Source organism: Podarcis cretensis, assembly GCF_951804945.1.
Source record: "Podarcis cretensis genome assembly, chromosome: 1".
NCBI lineage: Eukaryota > Metazoa > Chordata > Lepidosauria > Squamata > Lacertidae > Podarcis > Podarcis cretensis.
In genome coordinates this window covers 138,818,656-138,835,646 of record NC_137170.1, presented here as the reverse complement: position 1 = coordinate 138,835,646, position 16,991 = coordinate 138,818,656, and the positions used below count along the sequence as shown (strand labels likewise).

General features: G+C 41.3%; 1 protein-coding gene across 6 annotated transcripts in view; it reads right to left on the bottom strand.

Moving 5' to 3' along the window:
* Window positions 1–4,418: 4,418 nt before the first annotated feature.
* The window catches only part of IKZF2 (IKAROS family zinc finger 2), a 112,124-nt gene continuing 99,551 nt past the window's right edge, over window positions 4,419–16,991 (bottom strand). For all 6 annotated transcript variants that reach the window (XM_079979776.1, XM_079979777.1, XM_079979778.1 and 3 more), the window contains one exon: window positions 4,419–16,571. In XM_079979776.1, coding sequence (XP_079835902.1) covers window positions 15,847–16,571 — 725 coding nt within the window. In that variant the 3' untranslated portion in view covers window positions 4,419–15,846. The remainder of the gene's footprint in view (window positions 16,572–16,991) is intronic.

Genomic DNA, 16,991 nt, shown 5'->3' with positions numbered 1-16,991 from the left:
CCCCGTTAGCCATAAAGCTCAGAGGACATGCCCCTCAACCAGGGACACCAGCCTTCAGAAAGGTGTAGCTTATTTCTTTCTCATTGTTTCCAATAGCAGGGAAATCAGATATATCTATATAGATATATCACAACTCCCTGGAAAACAACAGAGTGAAAGAGCTCAGTGGTTCTACCTGGCCAGAGAGAGAGAGAGAGAGAGAGAGAGAGAGAGAGAGAGAGGTGGCAGCAGCGGCAGCAAGGATTGGATAAGCAGAGGAGGGGCCTTCACTTCCCCTGCCAAGCCTGTAGGATTCAATCCTGAGGCTTTAATCACAGATGATTATTTTTGTGTGTGTGTGTTTTATGGTACCACTGATTATAATTTTTTTTATAAAGAAATAGAAATGAAATCCTGGTGTACTGAAGGTTTATGTCTATGAACTGTAAACAATCCCCCCCCCCCAAGCGCCAGTATTCATTTTTCTCCTCGGTTGATGTCTTCCAGGCTATTTTGAGTACAGGTGCACCTTTCCTAGTTTAAAAGATTTCCAGAAATAATGACAGTCACATTTCCTGCCCTGTCTCAACTGCCCCCATCCCTGTACTCATAACTCCTTGCAGTTCTACAGAAAAACAGAAGTATCAAAGATCAGGAAAAAGGTTTAGGTTAAGACCGTTAGGATGAAAGATAAGTTGTTAGGCAGCTGGAAGCCAAAACGTTTTATCTAAAAGAACAGGCCTAGCCACGTTTCCATCTTGATAAGTGTTAGATTGGACATTTTTTACTTCTTCTTTTTTACCACGAGAGAAAGAACCACCAGAGGAAAGTTTGTGTCAGGGTCTTTACTCCAGGTAGGCTTGATAAGTTCAGGAAACAGTCATATACGTATCTGGCTAGGGGTGCATATAATACCAGGTTCTAAAACACACATGAAATCACCAAAGCACAAGGGCTTCACAATTCTTTACCCTGCTCCTTCAAAATGGCTACAGTAGTAGACTACCTTTGGTTTTTTGGTTTTGTGAGAATTACCCTTCTGCTAATTTTCATTGTTTTCTAAGTGATGTGTGATCAGCATATAGAATTCAGAAACTTTTGCTCCAGTGGCTTCTACGACTTCTCTGAAATGAGTTTTAAACCCGCATAGAAACCCTTGGGAGTTGCCTTTCCTTGGAACTCTCCAAGGAAAAGGTTTCCGTAATCTCCCATGGTTTGTTTGTATTCCAGTTGCGTCATCCTTACATCAGATTTGGTTAAACAGAGATCTACTAAGACTAGCAGATTGGGAAGAGGTAGAAAGCAGCGAACACACATCTCAAGAAGAGCTACCACTCTTCTTTTCCTCATCTTTTAAAAAGCCAACACTGAGCTGTCATGCTCATTCTTAACAAGCATTAATATATCGCTTATAAATGCACCACTGGGAGATGGGGCAGATGTTCTTATATGGGGCGGTGGAAATAAACATTTTCTTCTCTTGAGATTTGATTTTCTATTTCAGGGGATGAGGGGGGGAAATGTGTCCAACATATCCCCTCCTTATGCTTTTCATGCATTTTCCCTTAGCTGTTCATAGCTTTGGTGCTCAGATCTGTTGCTGCTTCTCGGGCAAGATGAATGCTTTGTCCCCATGTGCCAAATAAACTGTTACAGCCCCCCTCCCCCACATTATGCTGTGCTTCAAATGTCATGGTCTTTTGACCTCCTAGTTTAATATTTCTTTCTCTCAACATACTGTCCTCCCCCCAAAAAAAGAATCTGGTCCGGCTCTGCTGGATGAATTTCAGCTGTTGAGGCCTGAGGACATGGACAAGGTCAAGTGTGTGATCCACTTTGCGCGTACTCAGTCCTAACCCCTCTTTGCTCAGGGTGGGATTGACTAGCTGGGTCCAAGAGTGGAAAACTGCCTTAATGGAGATGATGCTCTCAACTGCTCTAATGGAGGCAGTGGTCCAACTGCTGTTTTTAAGAACTCTACTCTAGATTCAGAAGAATGTAATAATTATCCCCCCCTCCCCGTTTCCTTCTGGACCGTCTAGAGGGGCTGGGAGCTGGGGGCACTGTCATACAGTGGTTTCGCTCCTTCCTCCTGGGCCGTGTTCAGAAAGTGGTGGTGGGGGATGAGTGTTCAGACCCCTGGGCCCTCACTTGTGGGGTGCCTCAAGGTTCCGTCCTCTCCCCCATGCTTTTTAACATCTATATGAAGCCGCTGGGAGAGATCATCAGGAGGTTTGGACTGGGTGTTCATCAATATGCAGATGATACCCAGCTCTACCTCTCTTTCAAATCAGAACCAGTGAAGGCGGTGAAGGTCCTGTGTGAGTGCCTGGAGGCGGTTGGAGGATGGATGGCGGCTAATGGATTGAGGTTGAATCCTGACAAGACAGAAATACTGTTTTTGGGGGACAGGGGGCGGGCTGGTGTGGAGGACTCCCTGGTCCTGAATAGGGTAACTGTGCCCCTGAAGGACCAGGTGTGCAGCCTGGGAGTCATTTTGGACTCACAGCTGTCCATGGAGGCGCAGGTCAATTCTGTATCCAGGGCAGCTGTCTACCAACTCCACCTGGTACGCAGGCTGAGACCCTACCTGCCTGCGGACTGTCTCGCCAGAGTGGTGCATGCTCTAGTTATCTCCCGCTTGGACTACTGCAATGCGCTCTACGTGGGGCTACCTTTGAAGGTGACTCGGAAACTACAACTAATCCAGAATGCGGCAGCTAGACTGGTGACTGGGGGTGGCCGCCGAGACCACATAACACCGGTCTTGAAAGACCTACATTGGCTCCCAGTACGTTTCCGAGCACAATTCAAAGTGCTGGTGTTGACCTTTAAAGCCCTAAACGGCCTCGGCCCAGTATACCTGAAGGAGCGTCTCCACCTCCATCGTTCTGCCCGGACGCTGAGGTCCAGTGCCGAGGGCCTTCTGGCGGTTCCCTCATTGCAAGAAGCAAAGCTACAGGGAACCAGGCAGAGGGCCTTCTCGGTCGTGGCGCCTGCCTTGTGGAACGCCCTCCCATCAGATGTCAAAGCAATAAATAACTACCTGACATTCAGAAGACATCTTAAGGCAGCCCTGTTCAGGGAAGTTTTTAATCTGTGATATTTTAGTGTATTTTTGGTTTTTATGGAAGCCGCCCAGAGTGGCTGGGGAGACCCAGCCAGATGGGCGGGGTACAAATAATAAATTATTATTATTATTATTATTATTATTATTATTATTATTATTATTCCCCTGCCTTGGGCATGCATTACAGCATGTGGTCCCTGCACAACTCCAGGATGAGACCATGTTTCCAGATCAATTTCAATAAAGTTCAGGTCTGGATTTGGCATTGGCTGCTTTGAGAGCCTTAAAAGATTACCTGTACCAGGGGAAAAGATGAAAGAGCGTCACCCTCCTGATTTTCTTGGCCCTCTCAGGAGCTTTTGATGCCACTAACCATGTTACAGTTATTTAGTTAAATCATTTGAACTGAATCCTTCCACTTCAAAGAAATGCCTTCTGGACTGGGAGCCTGGAGTGAGAATTGGAGGCACTGTGTGGCAATGGTTCTGATCCTGCCTGGATGGCATATTCCAGGTTCCGGGAGCTCAACTCCTTTGCATTTATGCTGTAGGGCTCTGCAAGTTCTGTGCTGTTGCCCCTGTTATTTAACATCTACACAAAACCACAGAGTGATGTCATCCAAAGGGTTGGGCGTGTGAAGTTATCAACATGCAGATGACACGGTAATAATAGATCATTAGCAGCTTCAAGATATGAGGCTGAAGTTAGACACTAGTTTCCAGTTCCTTACGCCTAGTTCTCAGCTTATTTTCAAGTCTGAAACAAGGTGAGCAGGCTCAGTACAGAAGTTTATATGCCCACGTTCTCTAAAAGCATTCTTTGGGCTACCCAATGTCATATATTTCCATAACCAGAGGACCATCCCCTTTGACCTCCACAAGAATTCTCACCACTCTCTCTTCCCGCAGAGCCTCAAGGAAGGTTATAGGTACTATGGGAAATTTTTGAGCTTGCAAGTGCAGCCTTGATGGAGCTTGTCCAGCTTAGGGGAGCACACTACTAAAGTTACCTTGTCTGAGATACCCTCTAAACCAGAGCTTTCCAAACTGTGTGTCACAAGATGTTAGTGTGCTGGCTGCAGTGTGTCATGCAATATGTGTCCGTATCTCTTTTAAGGGGTTAGTTTAACCTCGAGTTTGCTGGGAAAACTGAATTACCATGTCATGAAATGATGCATGTCTAAAAAGTGTGTCACCAACATGGAAAGTTTGGAAAGCTCTGCTCTCAACAGTGAAGCTGGCCTTGCACACAGTCTGCCATCAGTCTCTTCCATATATTTTAACTGGCTATCATATAATAGATAAGCATCAATTGTACTAAGACACTTGTTCCAACTTCCGAAATGTCCATGACAAGAGAGACTAAAGTCTTTTATGTGAGAAGTTTATTTTTATTGGTAAAATATTAAATAGTATACAGAATTAAAAACTGCACATACACATTTGAGAAATAAGTCTTGGACAAATTTAATGCTTGTTCCTGAGATTCCCTACATTTAATTCCAGTAGCTGTGCACAGTACAAACGTCCATAATATAATCATTTTCACAAAGTATTACAAAGTTTCTGCAGCTTTGTCTTGTTTATATACATAGTCAGACACTCACTCTCATGCACTTTCTGCACTCATATCTGTATACAGTGCACACATATATGTACTGAACCATTTGTATGCATGTAAGCAAAAGGGGAAAATATGGCCAGTTTCAAGAACTATGCCATATAGCAGTTGTAGATGCCATTTTTAAAGGAACCCTTGCTTCCTTTACTCTAGAGTAGTACCATTTATTTTTAGCTTTGCCACCTTCTCTCCTAGAATGCTTCCAGAACTAGTGCTAGATCATTAGCTTCCCAGGCTTTGTGTGTGTGAAGACATAATGGGTCTACATCTCTCATACCTAGTAAGGGATGGATTGGCCAACTGATAATTTCCCCAGTTTTAAGAGAAAGTTGAAACCTCTTTCGTGGCCAAGCTAAAAATTGGGACACACCTCTCCCAGCAGGATGAAGAGGAAGGGTAGGTAGTGACTGCAAGTCATTCATCCAAGCATTTCCCAATACCTGAATTTGTTCAATAAGGCCAGTTCCAAATGATCCACTGTTCAGCAATATTGCAAAGATACCTGATCTAAAGCCCTTTCAGATTTTTCTACAACTCCAAACCCTTTTATTCACCTTGAGCTCTAATGTTTGCGCCATGAATCGCCTGCTCATAACTGAGAATTTGTACAAACACTCACAAGCTAGGGAAGAAAGCATTAGGTCACGTTCAATTTTGATACATGTCAAATTCAACCATAGGCAGACTAGGAATCCATGGAATCCCAGTATCTTCCAACTCCTCACACTGACTTGTTCATATTCTGCCTCCCCCTATCAAACATCTCTAAATATTCTGCCAAGAAATTACAAATACATTACAAAAATAATTAAAATGGATGTAAATATTCAAGATTTTTGAGGGGGTGGGGAATCACATAAGATAATAAAATTTATATTGAAGCCACTGCAAATTTTGGAACTACTTGACAAAGGATTGAGTGGTGACAAGAGCAAAGTTACAGGTTAATTCAGAAGAAGAACATAATTAGAAACCTTGGTGGACAAAGAGCACATAATGCAAAATGCAGCACATCTCCTTCCTGAAACTTTCTGCCACTGTGATAGATAAAAACCGTTTCAAAGGAGGCACTTCAAATATGCAAACTGGGTGAACTCTTTTTCCTCTTGAAGTGAAGACAGTAATCGCTGCCACTTCTTAAGTTCATATGCACCCACTAAGATTCCCAGGAATCTGAATTCTGCACTAAGGTCTAGAATATGCATATTTCAAATGTCAGCAGGAATTAGGTTTCCACTCTTGCATTTAATCATGCAGAATAGCAGCACCAGAATTCTCCAGAACAGGAATCCACTTATCAACGCACCAGCTAGCCAAGAGCTCTCTGACTGAAAGCACACATAGAACCCAGATCCTCTCCTCACCCAGCAGAGCACAGATCCCTTTGCCAAAGCAGAGCAGCAGCAGCAGCAGCAGCAGCAGCAGAAGTCTCTTTCAAGAGGTAGGATTGATTCCTGCTGTTTCTTATCTTCTCTATTAAGCTAAGGGAAGACTAACTACTCAGTTGCAAGACCCACTATCTTCAAGACCTTCAGAGAACTTCAGACATTGGCCTGACTAAGTTGGAAACCCAACAACTGGTGGATGTCCCTCCAATAAACCGTCAAACTCAAATGGAAATCTTTATGGAGTAACAGAAATAAAAGTTGAGCAGAGATTTTCAGCTTGTTCTGAAAAACACATACTTTAAAATCAGGTGGGAGCCTCCTGAATGCACTTGACTTCTTTAAATAAAAATGCTTCTTAAACTTTCTTTTCTTTTGGCAAGTGCTTAAAATACAAGATTAATTTTGCTAATCTTGCACATGTGCGCTCTCTCTCTCTCTCTCTCTCTCTCACACACACACACACACACACAAACACCCCCCACATAATTCCCCCCCCCAAAAAAACCCCCAGCAACCACTATGTGGTTTTCATGCTCAGTAACAGTTTTCCAAAGAAATTCCCAAGGATTTTCATTCTGTACCTAAATACATATTTACAGCACAGCAGATCCCGCCTATTGAGAAATAGGCATTAAAATACACTAGATATATAAATAAAGCATGATATATAAAACAAGTCCTATCACAACAGATAAGGCAAGGAGAATTCAAAATCAGCTGTCCTGGTCAGAGCATGTCTGCCTGCACTCCTCTCCAGAAACAAATTTCCCACCAAAACAAAGCCTACACTAAGTGCTCTGAGTCTAACCCAGAATTTTCCAATCCAAAAGACGTTTTCAATGGGCATCTGCAACCTCTGGACAAGGCCCATTCGAGGAGGGAGGACATTAGCAATGTTAAGTGCCTTACCCAGGGAAAAGATCGCAGTCTTACCTAGGAGGAAATAAAACTGCATGGCCTTAACAAGCAACCTGCCGAGGCTGCTTTGCTCAAAGGCACACTTATGAAGAAAAATGCTAAGAAGAATTGGGGCCCCCTCAGCTGCATTCCCACCACTGAATTAATGGTAGTTCTCACTAGCCTTTGCTCAGCATCTACTGTTGCATTGCAAGGTAAGAAGAATTGGGAAGGTGCAGTTTTGGAATGCTTGTACCCACTCTATTTTAACCATTGTACCACATCTAGTTCTGAACAAAAGTCTCTGCTAAAACTGACTTGTTTTAACTGTGATCCAGATAATCCTTCAAGGAATGGCAGAAAAAACCCTTGAAGGACAGCATACCAATCACACAGATCTGCTTTGTGCATCTGTAGGACAGAGTTGGGATTGTTCTTAGGCTGCAGTCCTATGCACGTTTATTTTGGAGCAAGTTAAACTGAACTTAACAGGACTTACTTCTGAATAAACACACATTGGATTGCACGGTTCAAGAGAGAGAGGCAATGGCAGAGTCCAAGAGGACTAGCCTATGCTCCATAAGAACTAAGTGTGCTCCACAAACCTGCACAATGTGCCTGGATTTCAACAGCAGGTGTGCCTGGGGCTCCTCAGTAGAGGAACTGAAGTGGAAACAGGTCTCTGAAGGTTCTTTTAAAACCACTTTCGTTTTTTTAAAAATAGCCTTCACATTTACTTCCCTGCTCGCATGTTTGTTTAAGACTTTGAAGTAATAATTCAAATATTTAATGCACCATAAGACTTTTAAGGGGGAAAGTATTGCACATGAATGGGACAATCAGCCAGACAGGATCCCCCACACCCCATCTTAAACTAAATTGTATGAATGATGGGTCCAAGCCTGCGCGCAGCAGGCTATAATCTAAAAACAAGTTCGAGAATGAAGCATCAAGAGCAGATTTGGCAGGTAGAAACCATACCCAGAAACAGGACAGACACAAAACCTTTCTTTTAAAGCATGAGGAAAGTGACATACTTTAAATCTTTCTAATCAGCTATGCATTAAAAGTTTCCAGTCGGTCATAAAATGATAAACATTTTAAGAGAAATGCACAACCAAAAATTTAAAGGAAGGCAAATATGCAGTATTATGATTCCACAGCATTGCCATCACTAAGTAACCTATGTTTGATAGTTACAAAGATTATTTACCTTTATATATATCTCAATATATATCTGTGTATATATATATATATATATATATATCTCAGATCAACTGCTTTTTTCTTTTTTAATACAAAACTACACTTGAGTACAAAAATATGTAAACAGACTATACAACCAACAACAAATGAAAAATGAAAAACAATACAACTCAAAGCTACAGGAAACAAACTACAACATGAGACCAAAACAAAAGAGAGAGAAAATTCCTACATGTGACATGAAACATGAATATGGTCAAGATTTGAGAGTGCTTGATAATAGGTCAAATCTGTAATCACAGTTTCAAAATCTGAATTACTACAAAAATAACCAAAATCCTTCTCTTTTGTTACAGTCTCTCACAGACATGAACATCAAGTTCTACTATGTACTGTAAAGCAGAAAAAAATCTGAAAAACAAAGGCCTGATTCCACGCTTGGCTCTCATGGGAGCTAAGTCCCTAAATATTTCCCACTGAAATCAACTGGGCTTCAATGAGCTTCGTGTTGGCTGGATTACGCCCCAATTTTTAAAAATGAAATCCAGATATTGTTTAGCACAAATATTTGCAATTGGTTTCCAAAAACCCAACCTTTCAACTTCGGTTTTGGGGGTTAGTTCTCAAGCCTTGGGAGCCAATAATCTCCTCTGCAAGCCCACAATCCTGCCAACTCCAGCTGCAGCTCCACTTAATGTGCTGGTGGCTGTTCTGGAGGCCCTGGGCTAGGAAGGCGAAGCTCAAGAAGAGGGACTGGGACCTTAGAATTTTATTCTGAAAAATAAAATGTTTGGCACCAAAACTGGCTTTCTAACCTCATTGCCTATTTCTAAACCCATTTTTCTATCTTTAGGAATTACAATTTGAATTTATAAATAATCCTTGAATCATAGGATTGCAGGGTTAGATGGGATTCCAAGCGTCAGCTAGTCCACCCGCCCAATGCTGGAATGTCAGCTAAAGCATCCATGACAGATGGCCATTCAACCTTTGCTTAAAAACCTTCAAGGACAGAAAGTCCACCATCTCTCAAAGGAGACCATTCCGCTGTCGAACAGCTCTTACTGCAAGAAAGTTATTCCTGTTGTTTAGTCAGAATCTCCTTTCTTGCAGCTTGAAGCTACTGGTTTTGGGTTGGTGTTTAACTTAATTTCTTATATAAGTATTTATGGTGGTGTTCAGTTACCATGCTTATGCTTGCACAGAAATCCCTAGATCAGATTTTTGGGGGCAAGCAGGGGTAGGAGAGGGAGAAAGCATTTGAACAAAGTGAAATCCTTGCACTGGAACAAGAGACTTAGAGCTACATTGGATTCTACCTTTATTGTGTCCCAGGTAGCAGACAGTAAAAGATTTGATAATCTCTAACTTTCAGGGTTCCCCCCTCTGTGTAACTCTAAAAGCCCCACCACTCCAAGGCAAACCTTCTTGCAATCTAGTTACTCTGAAGCTAGCACAGACACACACCCATTCCATCTCTATTGCAAGAGGCTTCTCCACGTGGCATGCAACTTTCAATAAAAAACCACCCTCTCTTTGTAACACTCTACCGGAAATAATAAGAATGATGACGATGTTATTATTATTTGTACCCCACCTGTCTGACTGGGTTGCCCCAGCCACTCTGGGTGGCTTCGAACAAATAAAAAAGCTTATGAGAAGGAGTTTCAAACAGTGGAACCCTACTGAGCATCTGATTGCAGGGTTTCCTGAATGGAAGGCCATCGAAAGACAGTTTGACCACCATTGCTCCTCTTCCTCTACAGCAGGCACATCCAACTCCCAAGAGACTGTGATCTACTCACAGTATAAGACAACTGCCAGTGATCTACCCATTTACGGAGGGGTTTTTTTTTTGGGGGGGGGGAGTGCAAAGATCGACCAGGGGAGATCGTGATCGACCTGTTGGACATTCCTGCAGCTGTTGTACGGATGTTCTAGACCACAATTTCAGTCCAAGAAGGCCAGCTGTGAGGGTCAACAGGCTTGATCAGCGCATAACATAAATTGTGTGCAGCACTGAAACAAGCCCCAGAATCCATGGGTAGGCATACAAGGTTTTAGAAGGTTCTTGGAAAATTCAACGCACTAAGGGTTTGCTGCCAATCAAAAGCCAAAACTGGGGAAATTGCTAATTTGTACGGTCAAGGCCCAATACAAAACAAGTGAATGAAAAATGAGTGATGTAACAAAACATATTTTTGTATCTCTAAGTAGCCATTTAACTGTGCTCTCTTACATACGTCTTCTCAGAAGTAAGTCCCATTGAGTTCAATGGGTCTTAATGTCAGTTAAATGTGTATACTTCATAGCCTGTAATTCTAAGAAGCCTAAGGTTAGGTTTCTGTCAGTTTGAAGTTTTCATTTAGGTGAAATTTAGTTAATTTTTCAAGGGTTTTACTGAAACAAGATTTTAAAGGTCAAATTAAAATTGAACCATCCGATCAAAATCAATAGAAGCATTTCCATTTTGTTTTACTTTCACAACAGAAGCATGCCCTGTTTGGAAAACAGAAAGATCTTCCAGTTTCAAAGCATTGTTATTAATAAAAACAAAAATCTCCTAAGCAATTTCCCCTCCCTCCATTATGTTAATGCTAAGTAATCAACTGAACTTAATTTGTGGGCAATTTTGCCTCTTGAAAACTGCCAGAGATCCTCAAATTTCAAGCTTGACATAGAACCTATAGCAACCCAAATTTTAAAATAATGATGCTGATTTCACGCTGATGAAGATTCAAATTCAATTTCTTCTTTTTACAAGCTTATGGTATTTCACCCTTATTTTGACCATACTGAAGATTTCACTTTATATGCTGCCAAGCTTCAAAGCAGCCAAGCTGCAAGCCACAATTAGTGCCTCTGAGCTCAGCCAACCCTTCAACTAAAGTATTCCAATATGTTTTTAAGGACTGCAGCCTTATTAAAACATTGCAGAATACAAGTTTACCACACTGAATTCTTTGATCATTGTTCTTGCAATAATACTTCACACTGCTCTAATCAATATGCTATAGTATTTTAAGAATATTGAATATAATTTAATCTAAACCATCACTGTTTAAAACATGCCAATAAATACTTGTTGGGAGATGCATTGTGTGAGTGAGTGTGTGTGATAAATACAAAACGAATGAGAAAATCTTGAAAAGGTAACAGATGCAGTAACATCTATTACTCCTTAAAGACTTTCAGAAAATGTATGCTCAATCTCAGAATTGAACATTATCAGATTTGAATCATCTAGGCATTGCATGAGTTTCAGCAGATGTTCAATTTACATGATACTTAAAAAGTATCCCCATGTAATTTGTAGATTTGGTCATTAATTCCAGCATAAGTAAGATATCTGAATATGGTAGATCCCCTTTCCCCCTAAAACCCCTGGACTTGTGGTTACCTCCCACTGTTGAAACTGCCAATAGAATGACTTGTTTATGTGCAGAAGGTGTCAGAAAGCCTGCATTTTATTAGGCTGGGATATATAAGGTCAATGGACTCACAGTTCTGTGGCTAAATCAGCACTGACACAGAGCCAAAGAGAACAAATAGGGAGGTTATAAGGACATATGTAATGCAGAGGTAGGATTCCTGCACCCAGCTCTCGCCAGACCATAGCATTGCTCTTCTGACAGATCTTACATAAAACAAAGGTTTTCTGATATTGCTAAGCCAGGAAGACCAATGTCAAATATACTGTTTTTTCTTCAGCAAATAATTTTGCTTATTGAAAACAGATCAGTACAGAAAGCGATGCCTCTTTACTTTCATCTCTAACGTTAATCAGCAGGAATGACACTTCCCCACCTGCCTCATATAGCCCAGTTTGACAGAGGAGTTCCTGGCAACATATGCCCCATTCCAGGACCTCACACCCTGTCCTTCTGAAACCCTTCAAGGATGCTGATGGACACATTTCTATGGGAAAAAAAAGCATGCTAGAGCTGCCCACCCCCCAAAGACCTATTTGGTGATTGGACTTCTTGCTCTCTGAGTTCTTCCAACAATTGTGGAAGTGCACATCATGCGGTGCAATGCAATGGTGGGGCTGATTCGGTGCGGACACAACTTTACTTTCAATAGTCATCTTTGTGAACCCTTCAGGCATGGAAGCTTTTCAGTGGTATCAGTTCGGGGGGTGGGGGAAATAGTCGTTCAGAATGTGACCCGCACGACTGAGAGCAAGAAGGAAGAGTGTTAGTGGCAGATAGTCCTTCCTGAGCTCTGCCTTTACCATGATTGCAAATTACAAGGACAAAGGGAGATTATAAAACCATTCGGTTGAAAAAGACAGGGACTGGAATCCAAAGAAGCAACTGAGTGTGTCTCAAGTGTGCACCCATTGTTTTGTTTTTTCTGAGTGGCGTTTTTTTAGAATATTGCCAACCTGCTTTAGGTCATACAGCATCCTGGCAACCGGGAAGAGTGGAAACAGAAGGAACTGGTTGCTTTTTCCTTGTGAAAAGCCTTTTGCCCGATTGCCAAGCTGCTTGTTGGGTTAAGAATAGTTCAAAGAGCAATTTGGGTGTGGGTGTGTGGATCTGTTGTAAAAGTAGATCAGTAAAAAATGAAAATTTGTTTACACCATCACAATATGAAAATAGTAACCTCTTAATTAATTTAAACTCTCATTTAAAACATGCTTAAGGGAGCAATCATAAGTCAAAGTGAGCTGTCAGTCAATAAAAGAGCACCTGGATAATTCAGGGCTTTGACATAGTAATTTTTCATCCTGGAATAAAAGATTAAGTAAAAATTAAGAGGCCAACTATACAAATGTGGTCAGAACTCACCATTTTCCCCTAAGATTTCCTACCAGGAAACCCTTACATCACATCAATATTTCTTCTTGCATTTTAGACGAGTTTATTAATGAAACTTTTAGTAGCTTCTGAATAACAACTGCAGAATACTCTACCCTTGAAACATAGATTGAACCAGCCAAACATGTTTCCTGGAGGAAATCTTAAATCATGCAGTTCCTTTCTGCTATAGCTGCAGACCTGGAAAGGTAAGCAAAGCAACATGACCAAGCCCTCCTACCAGAGGCATAGATGATGAGCACATATACTGACAAGAGTCACCCTTTTGGTTTTGCTGTAGTCAGATGGCTCATAAACATGTCTAAAAACACATTTCTAAGATCCATGACTACTTCCACTTGCAACCACCATAAGGGACATTTTGGGTTTGAATCAATGCTGCCGTGGACCCACATAAAGCAAACTAAGAGGACAGTTGCCCACCCTTCTTGTACTGAGAGAGGATTCATTCTTCAGATACTTTTAAAAACTGAAGGAGTTGACTACCTTGGGTTTATTCTAATAGGCTGAAGAAAAAATATAAAAACAAAAAACTATAAATAGTCTGCTCAAGGTTTAATAAACAACCTTAAAACCTTATCTAATTCAATTGCATGCACCACTTTTAACTACTCTCTTCGTTTAACAACAAGATGTGCAAACATCTCAACCCAAAGGTTGGGAAAACAACTAAGGATGTAAAAAAAAAAAGTGAGGTAGCCACTGTTGTTTTTTTTAAAGCAAAACAGTATCTCTACGCAAAAAAACCACAAACCTACTAAAAATAAAAGTTCAGAATCTAGCTCACCTAAGTACAGTCAACGGAGGGCTCATTTACACAACCTCAAGATTTGTAATCTCTTAATTTAATATAATTTCTCATTTGCTAATAATCAGGGAATTAACTAGAAACTGAAGTGAGTTGCTAGTCAAGAAATTATCCTCCAGATAAATTGGGGTTCTTGACTTAGTTCTATTTTAGCTTGAAATGAATGGTCATTTAAACAATATGAGGGCAGTATCTCTCATTTGCAAATGTCAGCAGAATTTACAACTGGCTGTGAACTCCCAAGTACACAGCAACGAGATGGGAAACGTTTGTGTCTGTGTGAGAGACACTAGAGAGGGAGAGAGAAGAGGGAATTAAGATTGCTTCACACACGATTGTTTTCCTGTATGTTGTAAGAATTCCATTTATCCTTACATATACTGTCATTCATGAAACAAGTATCTATTTTATTATGGCTAGATAGATGGAAACCACATACCATGGGTTTCATATGTTTACTTGTGGCAAAATAGACATTTGTGAATTTTTTACAAAACATGGAAGTGCCCCCCAACCCAAAATTTGTGTAGAAAAAATGCCATGTGTGAAGCAGTTCTAATATTCTCTGGAAATCTTTGCATATGTAAACTAGAAATGTTGACTGAAACATGAATCAACTGCCACTGCAGTAAGATCAGGTTGGAGAGGTGGGGCTGCTTCCCAGAAATCCTGTCCCTGCAGTTGCTGGGACATGCCAGGAGTGGGAGGGGGGGAGGCAATGGTGGAGCCAATCGGGTTCTCCTGCTGGTGCGTTTGCACCACACTGAGCTTGCTGCCACGACAGCAACAGCAGTGGCAGGAGGTCAGATAAGCAGTGCCACCCCCCCAACGGCCACACAGCATTCAGAATGACAGAAGCAACCCCCAATCCATGATGCTTTGCTAACTTTAAGTCTAATTTTAGATGGCTGTTGAGCAATTAACACTGCAGAGAATAAAATGAAAAATAGAAACATTTCATCATTAAAATGCATTTCTGATTAGTATGCCCAAGACTGTTAAGCAGCAGAATCTGTTACATAAAACTTGACATTTGCACCTCTAAAACTGCATTCCCAAGCACACTTACTAGGAAGGAAACTCCTGCTGAACTCAGTGGAGCTTACTTCTGAGTAAACATGCATAGATCTCCACTAGGATTTGAAAATATCTTTCATTGTACACAGGGCCTAACTAATTAAGTGCCTGGATGAAGCTGGGAAATTAATATTTATGACACAAGAACATCTCAGTAATTCTCTTGCCCTTTGTTTTAAAAGTGCATGTCAGGATGAGTAAAATAATATTGTAGAACTTCCAAGTGTCCTGCAGCATGTCTCGTCATAAATATAAAATCAAGCTTCTATTTTATTGTTTCAGTATTAAACCTAAGCATTTCATTTATATTCAAGAAAAGCAACACAGAACCCCAAGGAAAGTAGTTCACTGTAGGAAGTAATGTCTGAGTGAATAATGGTATTTGCTTGTGCTCCTAAATCTAAAGAATTTGGGTTGGCTTTATACTAAACCTCCTCACACCCATGATGGACAATTTTGCAAAATAATATTCCACTCCCAATTCTCAACCCCCAAAATGTATCTACATATTTGAAAGGGCTTTCCTCTGAAATGTGTTTACCTGAAATTGTTTACCAAAAGCTGACAATTTGCTAAGACGTTAGAGCATCTAGTAGAGTTCAGCAGTACCCAAGGTATTACAAAACGTACAGAGAAAAAAACCTGACAGAAATGGACTGCCTTTCGATTTCCACTGAAACAGTTAACACCAGTTTTCAGAGCAAAAGCAACAATAACAACAGAACTACTCTAGTCCCTTGCCTTCCTTATTTCCTTCCTTTCTTCCTTACCACTGGTACCAAGTGAGACTGGGTCCAGTAAGGTTAACAACAAAAATAAAGTTTTTTTTTTTAAAAAAAGCAACAAAAATAACAACAACAACAACAAAAGGTGTGTCAACGTCTGAGGAAAAGTGGAATTGTAAGTGCAGTATTTCTTCATGTGCAGTGTCTGCGGGTCCCCGCCCCCCACCTCAGAGTCCCCTTTGGAAGAGAAGGCCTAGTGGAACGTGTGCTCTCCTCGAACAATGTGTGAGGAGAACTCATAGCGGTCCTGGCTCCGGTAGCCACAAATGTTGCATTCTAATGGGTCCCGATAGCCATGACACCCCATGTGGATGGTGTACATGACATGGTCTAGGAAAAGAACTCGGCAGTGCTCACACTTAAAGGCCCTTATCTGCTCTCCTTCTCCGTTGAAAACTTTGTAGATATCCTTTAAAGAGCCCTTAGATGCTTTTGTGACATCCAAAGCCTTGGAGTCCTCCTTCATGTAAGCTGGGCTTTGCTTCCTTTTGGGATTTAAGGCAGGGTTTTCCTGGTAGGACTGGTGGTCTTCGTGGCTGCTCTCTGAGTCAGAGGAATCCAGGCAACTGTTGCTGGGAGAAGCCTCTCTTTCCTGGGGCTGACTCTTTGGTCTGATGAGGGAGATGGGGCCATCCATGTTGTTTTCATTGCTGTCAGTAGTTTCTCTGCTCATTGGTCTTTCTATCCTGTTAGGGTTGTAGACCTGAGCATAAGCTGAACTTATGACGGGGGCTACATCAGCAATTGTGCTTGGCGTGTGCTGCATCAGGGGGTGAAGTGCCTCTGCCCCAAGGTAAGAAATGGCGTTGTTGATCGCTTGGTCCATCATGTGAGTCTGCATCAGCTCAGTATCTCTCTCATAGGGCAAGTTCGTGTCAAAATGTATATCAGGGTAACCATATCTTATGAGCTTCTCACCTACATGAGAAGAACAACAATAGAGAAACAATAAGGAAACAATCTGTTATTAAACATGAAAATACAGAGATGTTTTGTGCATCCATTTTGTAAGGCAGGACTCTGAACTAAATTAAATTTATTACATTATTAAATTTATTAAATTAAATTTATTACACTAAATTAGCAAGAGTGGAATCAAAGTGAAAAAGGAATGGGGAAAACCATCCTATGGATTTTCAGTTTGACTTAACACTCTAGCCCGATGGTTTTCAATCTTTTTGAGTCCACAGTTCCCTTGACCAACTACATTCTTTCTGTGGCACTGCAATGCAGTGGAGCGATGGGACTGTGTGTTTAGGCCCATTTCCAAGGTTACTCTTGGCCTCTCTCATGATAAGAGTGAATTTCTGTAGCAGGGAGCCTTTTGCATCCATGAAG